Source organism: Carassius auratus, chromosome 9 (genome assembly GCF_003368295.1).
Source record: "Carassius auratus strain Wakin chromosome 9, ASM336829v1, whole genome shotgun sequence".
In the NCBI taxonomy this organism is placed as follows: Eukaryota; Metazoa; Chordata; class Actinopteri; order Cypriniformes; family Cyprinidae; genus Carassius; species Carassius auratus.
Window position 1 is genome coordinate 13,603,503 of NC_039251.1, and position 16,369 is coordinate 13,619,871.

Below are 16,369 nucleotides of genomic sequence, written 5' to 3' on the forward strand. Positions count from 1 at the left end.
TTTGGCCCTCATAATGTTTTGGCTCTCTAGTAGTTAAAGCATAAAACTGCTATGAATCTATGTCTATGAATCTGATGGTTTGAGGTATAGTGTGTACCCTCCCCTGCATATGATCGACCCCCACATCAAAATACATAACCAAAGAAAGTCAGATATCCCAAAAAAACTTTCTGCAGATTTAGTTCCAGTCTTGCTTCAACACACTTGTCAGTTATTTTCCAAGTAACCATGAAGACTTTAATTAGCTGGTTATTATTCAGGTGTGTGGGGTTGGATCAAGGTTGAAGACCTCTGGCACAAGTTCCCCTTCAGCTCATGATGCTGTTTCTCTGCTCCAGTAACTGTTATTTTATACCCCTCAACCCCCAGGCCACTTTACTGTGTTACTTATTAAAATGTCCTTTTAATTCTAATCAGTAGCAATGCTTTCTAAACATCATAGCGTTCTTACGATAATGCATTGTGTAATTTTATTTGCATGCACTTTGGTTCACTTCAGAACCCTTTGTGTGTAAACCAAATAAACAATCTCTTGAATATCTGTCTGTTTTAAATGAGAGAAAAGGGAGGAAATGTGGAACTGATGCAGTGATGACCTTTTTTACTTGTAATCTTCAGATATTTGTAAACATTTCATGTTCCATTGGAAAGTCAAATATTTCCATCACCTTTCCCCCTCTTTTCTCTCTCTCTTACTCAATTTCTCATACTTTTTTCACTTTGGCCTTCAGTATGTCTTAAAGGAACATCACAGCTTTTCTGTGCTGGAAAGAGACAACATATAGTGTGTATCTGCAGAGACAAACTTTATTATATATCCAGAGAGATCACCTGTCTGTCCAAGCTCATTAATTAATTTAAATAGTCTACTAGTACACATTATTATTATTTTTTCAGTCAAATAGGATTCAAAATCATTAAATCATAATGTATTCATAGAGTATCACTTGGTTCAAATCTGGAACTAAAAATAACTCAGAGAGTAATGATGGCCATTACATAAAGAGATTGAGGAGATTGAGAGGTTGTAAATTCAGTGTTGCTAGCAATGAAAATTTCCACAGCAAAATCCACAGCAGTAGGCTATACTTGAATCAAACAATATGCCTCTGTGTTAGTGAGGTATGCTAAATGCTTTAAATGTCAGTGCTAACAACAACACAGAAAACAGTCGGTGCATTTGGAACGTCTAAAGCTGGGTTTCATTTAGGATGTTCAGCTTAATGTTTACATTTCTTTGAGAAATGCAGAAACCTTTGTACTGCAGTTTCTGAATGGCTGTATTGTTTGCCACACCATATGCAGGCTTCAAATCTTGTGTGATAAACTGAAAGGGACCGTACAGGTGTGGCTGGAAATAAGTTTTCATGAAAGTAGTAAACATAAAAAAAGTGAATATCTGGGGTGTAATTTTCATTCACATTCATACACATAAAAGGACCTTCCTTCCCTCTCACCCCAAACCACATATAAATGGAACTGCATTCAATGGAGCTTAGATATGATTTGTTGAAAATATGTCTGACATGGGACACACATGCCATCTTGTGGTTTCAGTTAGAAACTTCAATTGAGACAAATAATGAACTGAGTGACAACTTGGAGCAAACAAATGTACTCTCCAGTGCTTCTTTTCTTTCGGTTTTACATTGTAAAATGTAGCCTCCACCTGTGAAGTCAGTCGCAAACACCATGACTAAAATCATTGAGAATTAAGCACCATAGCTTTATCCAACAGCCTACTGAGAAAAACATTTACAACTCATCTGTGATGCTTGTTATGTTGTTGTCAAATACGAAGCACGGTGAAGACCAAGAGAAGGGAGCATAACCTACCACAAGTAGGATACAAAGAGTGAGTCTGGTCTTCTCAGACTAAGGCATACGTCCGCTGTTCTGTTACCTGCCCGCAGTGGTGGACGAAGTACACAAATCAAGTACTTGAGTAAAAGTACAGATACATATGGTAAAATATTACTCCAGTAAAAGTAAAAGTACTCCTTTTTCAATTTTACTCAAGTGAAAGTACAAAAGTACTACATTTTTTATGTACTTAAGTAAAAAAGTACTGAAAGATAGATGTTTGCAATTTTACATAGGCTACTTAATTTAATTTTATATTAGCACATTTTTTTTATAATCCTACTGCTCAAAATACCTGGGATTTTTTCCAAAATAACCACTATATGGAGTCAAGATATATTTTTGTTGTTGATATGGACTACGCTGACGAGAGTAATGTTCACTGTGAAGCTTACACTGTGATGTACCTGAGAGAAAACAGAGATGACCATCTGATTTTCACCAGTAAGAAAAAAGTATTTTAAAGTTAGTTGTTTTACAGAACATCAAAGTTACAGTACAGACCAAAAATTTTGAAAACTCATTCAAAGAGTTTTCTTTATTTTGATGACTATAAAAATTGTAGAGTCACACTGAAGGCATCAAGGGCTATTTGACCAAGAAGGAGAGTGATGGGGTGCTGCGCCAGATGACCTGGCCTCCACAGTCACCGGACCTGAACCCAATACAGATGGTTTAGGGGTGAGCTGGACCTCAGACAGAAGGCAAAAGGGCCAACAAGTGCTAAGCATCTCTCGGGGAACTCCTTCAAGACTGTTGGAAGACCATTTCAGGTGACTACCTCTTGAAGCTCATCAAGAGAACGCCAAGAGTGTGCAAAGCAGTAATCAAAGCAAAAGGTGGCTACTTTGAAGAACCAAGAATATGACATATTTTCAGTTGTTTCACACTTTTTTGTTATGTATATAATTCCATATATAATTCCACATGTGTTAATTCATAGTTTTGATGCCTTCAGTGTGAATCTACAATTTTCATAGTCATGAAAATAAAGAAAACTCTTTGAATGAGAAGCTGTGTCCAAACTTTTGGTCTGTACTGCATATATGACATGATAATAAGGCCTGAAGTTAGGAAGAACATTTTAAGGAAAAAAATAATTTAAAAAAATTTCATAATGATTTTTTCCTTCTCAAATCTTGTCTGTGGTTTAAAAACACGTATGTATGTATAATATATGTGTGTGGCTGAATACAAATATTTGGACAATTATAAAAATTACATCAACTTAGCACCAACAAGCTTGTTAGCTAGACAGTTAGCATCAGCTAACAATATTTACTTATTTTCAGTACGATGAACATTCATGTCTGTCTACTCGTCTAGTTAATCCAAACCATATACATATGTATAACGTTACTGTCGATAAACAATATAAAAACAGACGTAACATAGGACATTTTGATAAAACTGTTAACATTACGGCAGCGGTGAATTTGAACATGCATGAGTTATTGTATTTAATCTGTGTTGTTTTAAGTTTTTTTTGTTGTTGTTGTTGTTTTTTTTACCTAAAATTGATGTGTCTGCATCGTCTGCACTCCAGCATTTGAGTGGGCTTAAATAGATCTCTCTTTACAACGGATTTAGTTCCCAAACAACTGACAGTTTTGACCTAAATATGATTTTCAGTTACAATAATTAATCCTAAATTTCGACATTAATAACTTACTTTTAGCAACATCAGACGCACGCGCGCTCACAAGATCTCCCGGTTCTTACTTCTGGTGACTCGCACTAAACGGTTCATTTGAATCAGTGAGTGGTCGACTCCAGAACAGCTGCAATCGGATCATTCTAACTCGTAAACGAATCGTTTGGTGCGATTCGCGATACGATTTAAAAGTTTCTTTTGAAAAGACTCAGTTCGTTCATGATGAATCAGACACCGCTTCTGCGTGTCGGAGAACGTGATATAGGGAGTAACGATATGTTTTATGAAATGTAGTGAAGTAAAAAGTACGATTTTATGCTTTGGAATGTAGTGAAGTAAAAGTAAAAGTTACTCAAAATAAAACTACTCCAGTAAAGTACAGATACTTGAAAAATGTACTTAAGTACAGTAACGAAGTAAAGCTACTCCGTTACTGTCCACCACTGCCTGCCCGACATAAAATGAACCTTTACCCTTGGACAAAACAGCTCTGAAAAAAGTTCCAATAGGATTTGCAATGGTCTGCATAACACGAGAGGCTTGTAAAGCACATTAGCAGTTAATTTTATTTAGGATTTATGTGTTGATGTTGTAAGATTACTTTTAAGACATTGTGACTGTATGAGAAAAAGATCTTTGAGGAATGCTGTGTCTAAAGCAATTAGAAAGGAATCCTTGAGACAGCTGATCCTAATTTGGGCAAGCATTGCTGGTGTTATTTCTATGTCAACAAACTCTATTTAAAGTCAAACAGACTTAAAAGGTTCAGTTATAAAATGTGATTTAACAAGCGTGAGTACTAAAAAAAAAAAAAAAAAATTCAAACAAATAACCCCCCCCCAAAAAAAAAACAACGACCTTTTTAGAAGCCTGTGGGTATAATTTGATTAATTACAGTACATATAGTTTCAGTCAAGTCAGTGTACACTCACTCACTCACTCACTCAGTCACTCACTCAGTCACTCACACATTTATTCTTTCATATTTGGAGTAATCAATTGCAATTGAATGGAAAAAACTAAACAAAGTAAGTATTAGGCTAAAAAAAGTTTAATGGTGTTTTTTTTGTCATTTGAACATACAATTTCACTCTTTGAGGGTTCCAGTATTTGTGTAAATGGCTTTGCAGAGCCCAAAACTCCAATCACCAAATTTAACAGCACATGAACATTGTCAGCTTAACTTGTGCACACATGTAGGGGGACAAACATATATGTACACAGGTGTCCAGTTACAGTACAGTACAGTGCACAATGACTTTTTGTCATCAACAGCAAGCTGTTTTCCAACTCGCACACATGAACATACAGGAAAGAGTCCATTTGCTTCTGTTTTCATTTGTCTTATGTTGCAGTGAAGTCTTTATATCACTCCTTTCCCTTCTTAGCATCAGATGTCATTAGCTGAAGCCTAATCACTCTCCCATAGTGCTCTTTTCCCTTTGCTGTACAACTGGGGTATTTTTAGCTCTGAAACAACTGGGCTCCTAAAAAAGGGTTAGAGGAACACTGCTATGTAAGGTATCCTGTCTGCTCTCTCTCATCCTATTACCAGCTCAATCCACCAACCACTCTTTGTCTGTGGTTAGGAGAGAAGGCAGAGAGTCAAGGGTTTGCCTGAAGAAAGCTGAATTTTCAGAAGAAGGGCACGCACATTGTCAGAAAGTACTCTTAAACCTGGTGGAGCTGCATGAAGAGCCACTGTTTCTTTTCAGAAAGGTCTTAAGTCATTAGTATAGACCATGCAGACCACCTGGATCCTGCTGCTTGCCTCTCTGGGTCTCTCTGTCCTGTGTGGTGCTGAGAAAGGCCTGGAATTCCCACGTTATGATGGCAAAGATCGTGTCCTGGACATAAATGAGAAGAACTACCGCAAAGGCTTGAAGAAATACGACATGCTGTGCCTGTTCTACCACGCTCCTCCACCAACTGCAAAAGAGCTGCAGAAACAGTTACAAATGACTGAGTTAGTGCTAGAGGTAAGAGAGGAGAAGACATGAGTGAATGTATGGTGTAAGATATAAGACTGAATGGACTTCAGTTCAGAGGGTGTTTTTTGGATCAAAGCAACATGGAATTTCCTATACATGTGCAGTAAACATGATTCAATGTTTTTAAATATATAATTTAAAATATTTCGTTTTTTTTAAATTGCATTTTAATGTTAATGGGTTGCAAGTATGAAATGTAATAATAAAAATAAATGTAATATAATATAGGTTCAAATATATATTTTTGTAAGTAGGCTAATATCAGTACTCTAGAGGCCCACAGGCTGCAGCTGACCGACATGTCTATCTTCACATCTCTTTTTCATTTAAGTATTTATCTGGATTAAAAAGTGGACATCATCAGTCACCATGTTAATCAGACTCTTAATGTTCAGTGCACCTGATAGCTTCTGAATGTGGGCTCGGGAAACTGCTCCTAGAGTATTGCCATTTACTACTCACATCATGATGAAAGCAGAACACTGTGGGTATTTACGGAATGAGAACCCTTCTAAAATGAATACATTTTTGTGTGTGGCCTCCTTAACTCTAAATTCATGGCTAACAGGTTCACGTTCTAGACAACGATGCCAGTGTGACTCAGCGGTTATCCACGTTCTACTGATATTCTATAAAACATGCATACATACATGAATAAACTAAGGTTATATGTATTTTATTAGACTTGATTTTATTTTATTTTGTTTTACTTGACATTTTGAGCTTGAGCTAATAGTTAATAAAAAATATGACAAGAAAACAAAATAACAAAAAATACAGCTGTTACAGTGCTAACCATGATTTGATTTTTCCACAGTTAGCTGCTCAAGTCCTGGAAGAAAAGGATATTGGCTTTGGAATGGTTGACTCCCAAAAAGATGCTAAGGTTGCCAAGAAATTAGGTGAGGTGAAAACTCATATGCAAAACTTATACAGTCTATGGGTGCGATATCTGAACGAGAATCGTCATTGAAATGTTTATGCAGAAATGTAGACTGTGTAGAAATGCAGTGTAATTAACATCAAATTAACAGTAAAAACACAGAAAATAGTCATTTAAACTGAATTGCCAAAATTAAATAAATGTTTAAATGAAATTAAATAAGTATGTAAAAATTTTTAATTTTGGTCTCATGAAAAAGCGACAGAAGCAACAGTGCATTGCAGTGACTATAGAGAGATCCAACATGACTATGATCTATCAATGATACAAAGCATGACCTCAAGACATCTTCTAAAATGCTCTGCAAACATCCCAGTAGAATAATTTTAGAACAACATCATTGTGTAAACAGAAATTTGAATAAAGAAATGCTGATAGACTATACATTATGTCTATTTGCTTGGACAGTGTACTACTTTACATTGCAATGATGAATGTCTATGTGTTTCATTGGAAGGTCTGCACGAGGAAGGCAGCGTCTATGTCTTTAAGGAGGACCGTGTGATTGAATTTGATGGCCTGCTCACTGCAGACACTCTTGTGGAATTCCTTCTGGATGTAAAGAATCTGTATTAATTTTGAACCTAGACATCTAATTTGTTGTAGTGCTTTTATATGCCATTTTATTTTTCTGCCTCCATCTCTCCCTGGTGCTCCAGCTGTTGGACGATCCGGTTGAGATCATTGACAATGCTTTGGAGTTACGGGCTTTTGACAATATGGAAGAAGACATCAAACTCATTGGTTTCTTCAAGAGTGGTGACTCTGAACGTAAGTATGTGCACGCAGACTATGAGGACCAGTTACATTCTTCAGCTGTGGTTATCAGATCTCTGTACTTTCCAAACCACTTTACATACCTCACAGTATGCAAAAAATTAATACCATGTAATAAATGTTAACACATTCATTTTTAAATGTCCTACATTCCGGTTATGTTTTTTAAATGCACGAAGAAACCTCTTGAGTATTGTAGGCTACTACTCTTTCAAGCTATAGTTGACATTTAAAGGTCATTTATTTCAAGTCACTGCTCTGGTAGGCTACACTGTCAAAAATAAAGGTCCGGTTGTGATCAAAATGGAATTTACAACTTTTGATTCAGTTTCCTTTTAATAAACAAACAAAAGCTATCTTTTCTTTTTTTTCCTCTGGTTTCCTCAGATTATCTTGCTTTCCAAGAGGCAGCCGAACAGTTTCAGCCTTTTATCAAATTTTTTGCCACTTTTGAGAAATCTGTGAGTATTGTTTTATTTTATACTCGGTTTATGTTTAGAATATCTTGAGGCTATCATTGTCCCATTATTTTCTTTTGGGGAGTGGAGAGTTCTCTACTGATGGCCGAAGTGTTGTGTTTCAGGTTGCAAAAGAGCTGACTCTGAAGATGAATGAGGTGGACTTCTATGAGCCCTTCATGGAGGAACCAGTCACTATTCCAGACAAACCACACTCAGAGGAAGAGCTGGTGGCCTTCATATCCGAACACAGGAGGTAATCAGTAAAAGCTTATCTAAGGATATTCTGAAGGATGGATAGACAGATATTTGATACTGATGTCAAAGTCATGTTGATGACATCTGTTGACCTCCACAGACCAACTCTAAGAAAGCTCAGGGCAGAAGACATGTTTGAGACCTGGGTGAGAAATATTTTTAAACGAAAATGTTATGGAATTGTATGATTGTTGTATTTTATATGACTATCATTATTTATTGCATGGCTTTCTGGAAAACTCTTTTGATTGGTCAGTTGCATGTCAGTTATTGTTTGTCATAAAAATGACTCAGATGACTTGACTATTAATATTATTATATCATATTACATTGGACTGTTTATATTGTCATTTATTGTTTTTCTAATAAGCATTTATTGAAACCCAAATCAATATTTTATGTCCACATTGCCAGATCACTAATTTATTGAGAGGCTATGTAATAAGCCGAACAGTAAAATTGCTAAATAAAGCATTGTTGCAGAGCAGAGAAATAGCTGTGGATATCATAAAGCGATGACACACTGAAATAAAAGTTATCTTTTGCAGGAGGATGATTTGAATGGAATCCACATTGTAGCCTTTGCAGAAGAAGAGGACCCTGGTATGTACAATTCCAGGGCACCTATTCATTCCTTATAAAGCCAAAGACTATTCATTTGGTGTGAGCAACATCAAAAGGATTTGACCTTGAATATGATTTTCAGATGGTTTTGAATTCTTGGAGATTTTGAAGGAAGTGGCAAGAGACAACACACACAATCCAGACCTGAGTATTGTGTGGATTGACCCAGACAACTTCCCACTGGTGACTAAAATAAGTTTGGATAGATGCATGACGATATTTTGAATCACTAATACTGTGATGACAAAAACCGGAAGAAAAAATCTTTCTTCGGTTGAACCCCTCTTTATATTTCCTGTCTTAGCTCATTCCTTACTGGGAGAAGACCTTCAAGGTTGACCTCTTCAGACCACAGATTGGTGTAGTTAATGTTACAGATGTAAGTGCACTACTTTCATTTTTAACCAGATCCGCTGAATTCATTATGAAAGCCCTCTTTCTCATGCTTGGATCTGTCCCACTGCCATGGCCTCTTTGACAGGCGGACAGTGTCTGGTTGGAGATACCTGATGATGATGAGCTGCCTTCACCTGAAGAGCTGGAAAACTGGATAGAAGATGTGCTCTCTGGAACAGTGAATACAGAGGATGATGATGATGACGACGATGACGATGACGACGATGATGATGACAATGATGATGACGATGATGATGATGACGAAGATGATGATGATGATGATGATGATGATGATGATGATGATGAATGATTCATATACTGTGAAGCTCAAAGAAATCTGCTAAAAAGAACTTTCTTTTACAGCAAAATCGTTATGTACATTATGTACACTGCAGAGTTATCCTAATGTTAAATTGAAATTATACAAATCAAAGAAGTCTCTTATTTATTTAGGTGAAAATAATTTATTTTATTCACTTTTAAACTGGGGGAGTCAAATGAAATTCAGCAGAGCAATTTTGTCACTGCATCAATCATTATTCTCCTGTACATTTTCTACTGTAATCATTCACACAAGACAATAAAACTTTACAACAGGTTTAGGAAGCGTGTCCCTATGTGAGGCTTCATGGGTTTTCATATTAATATGATTTGACACAAATCTGCTGAACAGACTTCTCAGCTAAGCACACCAATCCCTGCAGAGCTTTTGATACTAAGAGCTGATTCTTCCAAAAAAACTAAAGTAGTTATGGACTGACTTGTGTAAGCAGAGTCAATCAGTAATCCAGTGCAAAGACATTAACAAGCATTTTCAGGGAAAAGAAAATCCTCTCCATGTCAAAATGACAGGAAGGCAACATGAGCATTATAACAGGTGGGAACCACAGATGTAGCAAGGGACTCGTTGAAGATGAATTTTTTATTAAACCTGCAAGCCAATCAGCGCAGGATCTCAGAAAATGACCAGAAATAGGCCTAGCATCAGGGTCAGATGCTTTTCTGATCTTCACTTGCATCAGCGCCCTTCGATCCTCATCCTTCAAGACATCCTGCGCTGTATTTAGTGAGGACATACTGTAACCAGAAAAAAAGTAAATTAAATAAATAAACAATAACAAATTAAATAATCTATCTATCTATCTATCTATCTATCTATCTATCTATCTATCTATCTATCTATCTATCTATCTATCTATCTATCTATCTATCTATCTATCTATCTATCTATCTATCTATCTATATATATATATATATATATTTAATTAGTATATAAGTAATAACAACAACAACAACAAAAAACCCTTCTAACAGATGACAAACATTACATGTTGCCAGTTACTGGTGCACAAGGTAGTCAGTCCTTTAATATAGTCCTAAAAGGGATCCCAAGTCCTATACAAAGATTTAGGTGAACCAGAGAGTAAACATCTTAACTTGTCTTACAAAACTTAAAAAAGTCCTGTTGCATGCAGAGAGGGGAGAGCAGTCCCTGAGGTAAAACAGTTAAACCAAAAATTTGGTAATAGCATAACAAGGAATTTATAATATTTTTTTTTGTGTAGACCAGTCATTTCTAACAGGAAAGGAGGGAGAAAAAAACCCATTTTGTTTTCACTAAATTGTTATGGGCTACCCCAAGTACATGGCTTAATTTGTGCTGGAACAAGTCAGATCTTTGGTCACAAAGACCAGAGATTGTTGTGGACTTCAGGAAACAGACCAGAGAACACCATCAATGAGAGAGTAAAACACTTTAATTATTTTGGTTCATCAGTGTCTATTCTCTTGAGCAAATTCATAATTAGATCCTAACGCTTCTGATGTGTGTCACTCAGCATGATTCCACCTATCCCGTCTTTACTAACTGCAAGCTAATCTATAACAGATTGTATTTGGAGGCTAATTTTGTTCTACGATGAGCTTGGTTACCATTGATTAGGCATGATTACTTGCTTCAGAGCCCTCTCAAACTCATCCTCAAAGATAGTGATAACATCATTGTCATGTCAGGCCTACCTGGTTCACAGTGTTACTAGCAAATAACTAGTTACATGTAACTGAATAACATCATTTAATGTATGAGACACCAATGTTTCAGGAGTCTTGAAGGCAGAATGGGACACATGCTTACTTGCTAACTGTTTTAGTACCTACATGGGATGGGATGCAGTAACGTCTGATTTTGTGGTGCATGACCACACTTTAAAATGTAATTATTGTAATCTTAATTCAAGTGAAGAAGGATTTTGAAAGTCTGAAAGTAATTAGTGTTGAGCACTACTATACGATTAGGCCTAACTCTGCCTGTTTTAAACGTCTGAAAATGATTAACAGTTCAAAACATTCACTAGAAAGTTAGAAAAGTAATCAAATGTAACCAAAAGTAATCAGATACATTCCATTAATAAAGTAATTGAAATAGTTACACTACTTATTACATTTTAAATAGGGTAACCTATAATCTGTAACCTACTAAAATACAAAATACAAATTGCTTTTCTGGCCTTCTAATAACCATATTCTCACAATAATATTATAAATGATTTTGATTTAACACCACAACTCACAAGCTTTGCTTAAATGTGTTTATTGATTAGAGGATCAGTATTGAGAAGAGATTAAAGTTATACATTTTACCAAGATAAGATCAGAATATGTAATTATAGTGCAGTCAAAGTAACCGTGGAGCAGGATGACTCCATGTGATCTCACAGGTCTTTAGCACAAATATAACCCATTGAGGTTGAACAGCTTATATCATTCCAGCAACGGTTAGCTGTAGGGTGGAAAAATGAAATAAGTTATTCTGATCATTATAGTGGTGTTAGAAAATTAGGCTTTTTTTTAAACTTGTAAATATGAAATTATAGAATTGTAAATAATCACTGAAAGCAGAAACCACACTGCATTCTTACAGGTCCAGTTGATCTCTCCACAGTTCTCAGTATTCAGATTGTTAGGTTCATTAGAGCACCAGCTGGTGTAGTCATATGGAGTCCCATCACTCCACAACCACTGTCCTTCCTAAAGATCAAAAACAGTTATTATAAGAGTGCACTACTCATACTCCATAAAGAAGGTCATTTAATCTGACTTTGAAGAATTCAAACCATCTACATTAGAAATTTTAGTTATAAAATGTTATTATAGACAAGCAAAAAAGCCTCATTAGACCACACAATTTAACTTACTTGCACACCATCATGAGCACCAAGCCAACAACGTGTGGAAGAAGAAGGTATCAGACTCAGCAGAAAATCGTTTTCAGGTTTACTGTGCACAGACGCCAGATTTGCATCCAGACTTTGGCAGCTTCTCTAAAGAGAGAGATATTTTTTCAATTGTCAATACAATATATATATATTTTTTTTAGAAAAAAACATAAATTAACATTTGAAGTCGCTTTCAAACAAAATATGTTGTAAAGTAGCCTAATTTAAAAAATAACAAAAAATCTTATTGTTGTAACTAACACTTTACCTCTGCTGTGATCCAGTTAACCGACTGAGAGACGAACTTGTAGCATTGGACACCAAAATTTGTCCATCCAAAGGGGCATTTTTCATCTACATCAACTGTATCCAGTAAATAAATATTAATCTTCATGTTAATCATTACTCTTATTATTATGCAAATAGACAGAATAATGTAAATTCAACAGAACAATGTATATTTCTTTATATCCCTCTACACAAAATGCAAATGATTTGGCAAAACAAACTAGAAATAGAATAATGAGGATTTATATAAATAAATGTCTTGGTTACCATCTGCATTCCCCATGGAGAACACAATGAACAGAAGCAGAAGATTTCTCAGCATTGCCATTATGAACCTGAAAATGAATAAGCAGCAAAAGTTGATCTGCACTCATATGCTGCAATATATTTTAAAGACAAAGTTATTTATTAGGTCTCTGTGTTAAAAACTCACCTTGGTTTTCAGATCGCTCCCTTCAGAATCTCAGAGGAAGATTTTGTGAAGTTCCAGAAAGAGCCCTGCTTTTATACTTTACTTGAAGTCAAGTGTGTATACCGTAAGTCACAAGGACGACACGGAATGTGATTGTTTGAACTATGGACATGTGTACACAATCCAAATCCAAACATAAGAGAATGGATTAAGATGAGCCAGTCAAAAATACAGTATTATCTTAATCAAATATTTATTTTATATATAGTGAAATTAAACATTAGCCATTAGGGAAATTCTCTCCCCATATTTGTTCAAAGAGGATTTGAATACCAAGGTAAAAACTGTAAACCTTTTTGAAACATCCAGTGCTCTTTTGCTGTTTGTGAAGTGTGCCCCTTTAAGACTTTTGTATGGTGGCCGAGAGAGATCGATGCATTGCAAATAGAAAGAGCACTTGCAAATTAAAAAAACAACTTCATCAATTTGACAACACAAATGCTGCAAATGCTCACAACAAAACCAAATAAATAAACACACTGCAAAAACAGAAACGTGCTTCAAATACTCACAACACAACCAGAAAATTGCTGCAAATACAATTGAATACAAAAATGCAAAAAAAGAGCTGCAAATACTCACAACAAACAAAGAAAAACGCTGCAAATAGAAATAATAAAAACAATTACAAATTAAGAAAGCAGCTTAATCAATTTGCAAATGGTCTCAATGCAACCAAATAAAGAAACGCACTGCAAATAAAATACTTTATTTGTTTGTGTTGTGCGTATTTGCAGCACATGTGCTGTCCGACTGATGAAGTTGTTTTCTTGATTTGTTGGTGTGTTTTTTTTATGTGCATGTGTTTTCTGAAGTTGCAGCGCGTTGAGCTCTCCCGGCCACCGTACTTTTGTTCATCTGTATCTGCTTGTCTGTTAATTTGTGACATAATGAATACTATTTCCAGGTCCATAAGTTTCCACTCAATTTCAGGTCATAAAACTATCTCAGCAGTCATTCAGAAGCAGCATTATCCATTTCTAGCACACTCTTAAAAAGTCTTAGAGCTTGTGTCATTTATTTATCAATTCATTACCATCGTCATGATTTTTGACAAGTGTGTTGATAACTTGACTTAAAAATATATATATATATTTGTTTCAACTTAAAAAAAGGTGTTAGTGCTACCTTCAAATTATGAATGTAGTCAGCTTAAATATTCAAGATTTCATATAGCACAAAAAATTTAAAATATGTTGATTCTTAATCAAACGGTTCAAGTTAATAATAACAATAATAATAATAATATAAATAATAATAATAATTATTATTATTACTATTTTACATAGCTTATTTAATGTTTAAGTGATTGTGTGCTGACACTGTAGATCTTTCAAATATTACTCAATAGAATATTTTAATGGCATTGTGAGAGTTTTTACAAATAAATGTCTTGGTTACCTTCTGAATTCCCCATGGAGAACACAATGAAAAGAAGAAAGAAGACTTCTCAGCACTGGCATTATGAACCTAAAAATAATAAGCAGCAAAAGTTAATTTTTCTGCACTCATATACAGCACACCCTGGATTCTCAGTGTATTTTATTATTTATTTATATTTTTGTTTGATTATAGGACAGTTAATTGACAGGAAGCATATTAGAATGATTTCTGAAGGATCATGCGAAACTGAAGACCGGAGTAATAGTTGATGAAAATTTAGCTTTGCTTCACAGAAATAAATAATATTTTAAAGTATATGTAAAATAGAAAACCATTATTTTAAACTGCAGTAATATTTCACAATATAATTTTTTTTCTGTGTCTTTAATCAAATAAATGCAGCCCTGATGAGCAGAAGAAACTTCTTTAAAAAGCTAACTGATCCCAAACATTTGAATTGCAGTGTATATAATAAACTCAATATGTATAAGGTGCATTTTAAAAATATATTATATTTCTTCCCTGTTGTTCTTTTCTTTTCTTTTATGTGTTTATCAGGATATCTTTATATGAATGATAAAAAAAAGTTTAAACTAAATAATCATGACAAATAATACTGTAAATATCAAAAGATATAATCTAAAAACATCTCTCTCTTTGGAGGTGTAGTTTGTTTGTACAATAGAAAGAAAAAGAGAAAAGGTGTTCACGTGAAAACCAGCAAGACCAACAAAACTTTATTAATTCTAGTAGCGATCCATGACAGTCTGATAATAGAGATAATATTATTTGTTCAAGTCAATATTGAAAGACTATTTTAATTATTAAAATATTGCTAAATCTACTCACATGCAAGGTTTTTGTCCTCGATCTAAAGGTTTTTGCCAGAATCAAATGAAGGTTTTGTGAAAATTCAAACAAGGCTTGGTTTGTTTCCATAAGTGTATTTTTAACAAAATGGAAAGTATGTCTAGTCAAGGCCATCTGATTGAAAAGTTCAAAAGCAAAAGGTTTTATTTCATGTCAAATCAACCAAATTTCAGAATTGACCTCAGGTGAAATGTTTGATTTGGTTAATATTTGTTTTATGAAGAAAGACAAACATTAATAGTCACGAAAGCTATCCAATGTGGGAGAGAGGGTGTTAAAATGACAATTTGGGAAGTCTAATAAAACAATTGTTGCATTATATTCCAAAGGAGGTGGTAAAATTATTTATTTATTTTATTTTTTATTTTCCCCAAAGTTTTCATGCCTGATAAGCAAGGCAATACGCAATAAATAAGCAAACCAACAAGGAACCTAAACTCTACCAAACAAGTGTGTTGACAACTTTACTTAAAAAAAACAAAACAAAAAACAAACATTAGTTTCAACTAAAAAAAGGTGTAAGTGCTACCTTAAAATTTTGAATGCATTCCCCATGGAGAACACAATGAAAAGAAGAAGAAGACTTCTCAGCATTGGCATGATGAACCTAAAAATAATAAGCAGCAAAAGTTAATTTTTCTGCACTCATATACAGCACACCCTGGATTCTCAGTGTATTTTTATTTATTTTATTTTTAAAGTTTGCTTTTCTTTTTAATGTTTTATTTATCAAAGAATTCTACAAAAAGTGTCACAGGTTCCAAAAAAATATTAAGCAGCACAACTGTTTCCAACATTGATTATAAATCAGCATATTAGAATGATTTCTGAAGGATCATGCGAAACTGAAGCATGCTCATATTTATATGAGTAATAGTTGATGAAAATTTAGCTTTGCATCACAGAAACAAATAATATTTTGAAGTATATGTAAAATAGAAAACCATTATTTTAAACTGCAGTAATAATTCACAATATTACATTTTTTTTCTGTGTCTTTAATCAAATAAATGCAGCCCTGATGAGCAGAAGAAACTTCTTTAAAAAGCTAACTGATCCCAAACATTTGAATTGCCATGTATTTAATAAACTCAATATGTATAAGGTGCATTTAAAAAACAAAATTATATTTCTTCCCTGTTGTTGTTGTTGTTGTTTTTTTATTTTATTTTATTTT

The 16,369-nt window shown here is 34.5% G+C and overlaps 2 protein-coding genes across 2 annotated transcripts; one reads left to right on the plus strand and one right to left on the minus strand.

Annotated features, from left to right (window-relative positions):
• The first annotated feature begins 5,045 nt into the window (after positions 1-5,045).
• On the plus strand, positions 5,046-9,570 carry LOC113108431 (calsequestrin-2-like). Its single transcript, XM_026271559.1, has 11 exons — positions 5,046-5,496; positions 6,326-6,410; positions 6,909-7,009; positions 7,111-7,222; positions 7,616-7,689; positions 7,812-7,942; positions 8,045-8,090; positions 8,493-8,547; positions 8,651-8,751; positions 8,873-8,947; positions 9,050-9,570. The coding sequence occupies exons 1-11, from the start codon at positions 5,260-5,262 to the stop codon at positions 9,272-9,274; spliced, it is 1,242 nt and encodes a 413-aa protein (XP_026127344.1). The 5' UTR covers positions 5,046-5,259; the 3' UTR covers positions 9,275-9,570.
• Positions 9,571-11,538: 1,968 nt separating this feature from the next.
• LOC113109305 (ladderlectin) lies at positions 11,539-12,999 on the minus strand. Its single transcript, XM_026272925.1, has 6 exons — positions 12,901-12,999; positions 12,735-12,802; positions 12,448-12,542; positions 12,159-12,284; positions 11,883-11,991; positions 11,539-11,743 (listed from the first exon to the last, which is right to left on the minus strand). The coding sequence occupies exons 2-6, from the start codon at positions 12,793-12,795 to the stop codon at positions 11,676-11,678; spliced, it is 459 nt and encodes a 152-aa protein (XP_026128710.1). The 5' UTR covers positions 12,796-12,802; positions 12,901-12,999; the 3' UTR covers positions 11,539-11,675.
• Positions 13,000-16,369: the final 3,370 nt, after the last annotated feature.

What these genes read in the sequence shown, in the direction of transcription:
- LOC113108431 (XM_026271559.1), top strand. Translation starts at nt 5,260, where the DNA reads ATGCAGACCACCTGGATCCTGCTGCTTGCCTCTCTGGGTCTCTCTGTC. An exon ending in TAAGGTTGCCAAGAAATTAG is followed by an intron (nt 6,411 to 6,908) that starts GTGAGGTGAAAA and finishes TTTCATTGGAAG; the next exon opens with GTCTGCACGAGGAAGGCAGC. An exon ending in TTGTGGAATTCCTTCTGGAT is followed by an intron (nt 7,010 to 7,110) that starts GTAAAGAATCTG and finishes CTGGTGCTCCAG; the next exon opens with CTGTTGGACGATCCGGTTGA.
- LOC113109305 (XM_026272925.1), bottom strand. Translation starts at nt 12,795, where the DNA reads ATGGCAATGCTGAGAAATCTTCTGCTTCTGTTCATTGTGTTCTCCATG. An exon ending in TTAACTGGATCACAGCAGAG is followed by an intron (nt 12,285 to 12,447) that starts GTAAAGTGTTAG and finishes CTCTCTCTTTAG; the next exon opens with AGAAGCTGCCAAAGTCTGGA. An exon ending in TGGAGAGATCAACTGGACCT is followed by an intron (nt 11,744 to 11,882) that starts GTAAGAATGCAG and finishes TCCACCCTACAG; the next exon opens with CTAACCGTTGCTGGAATGAT.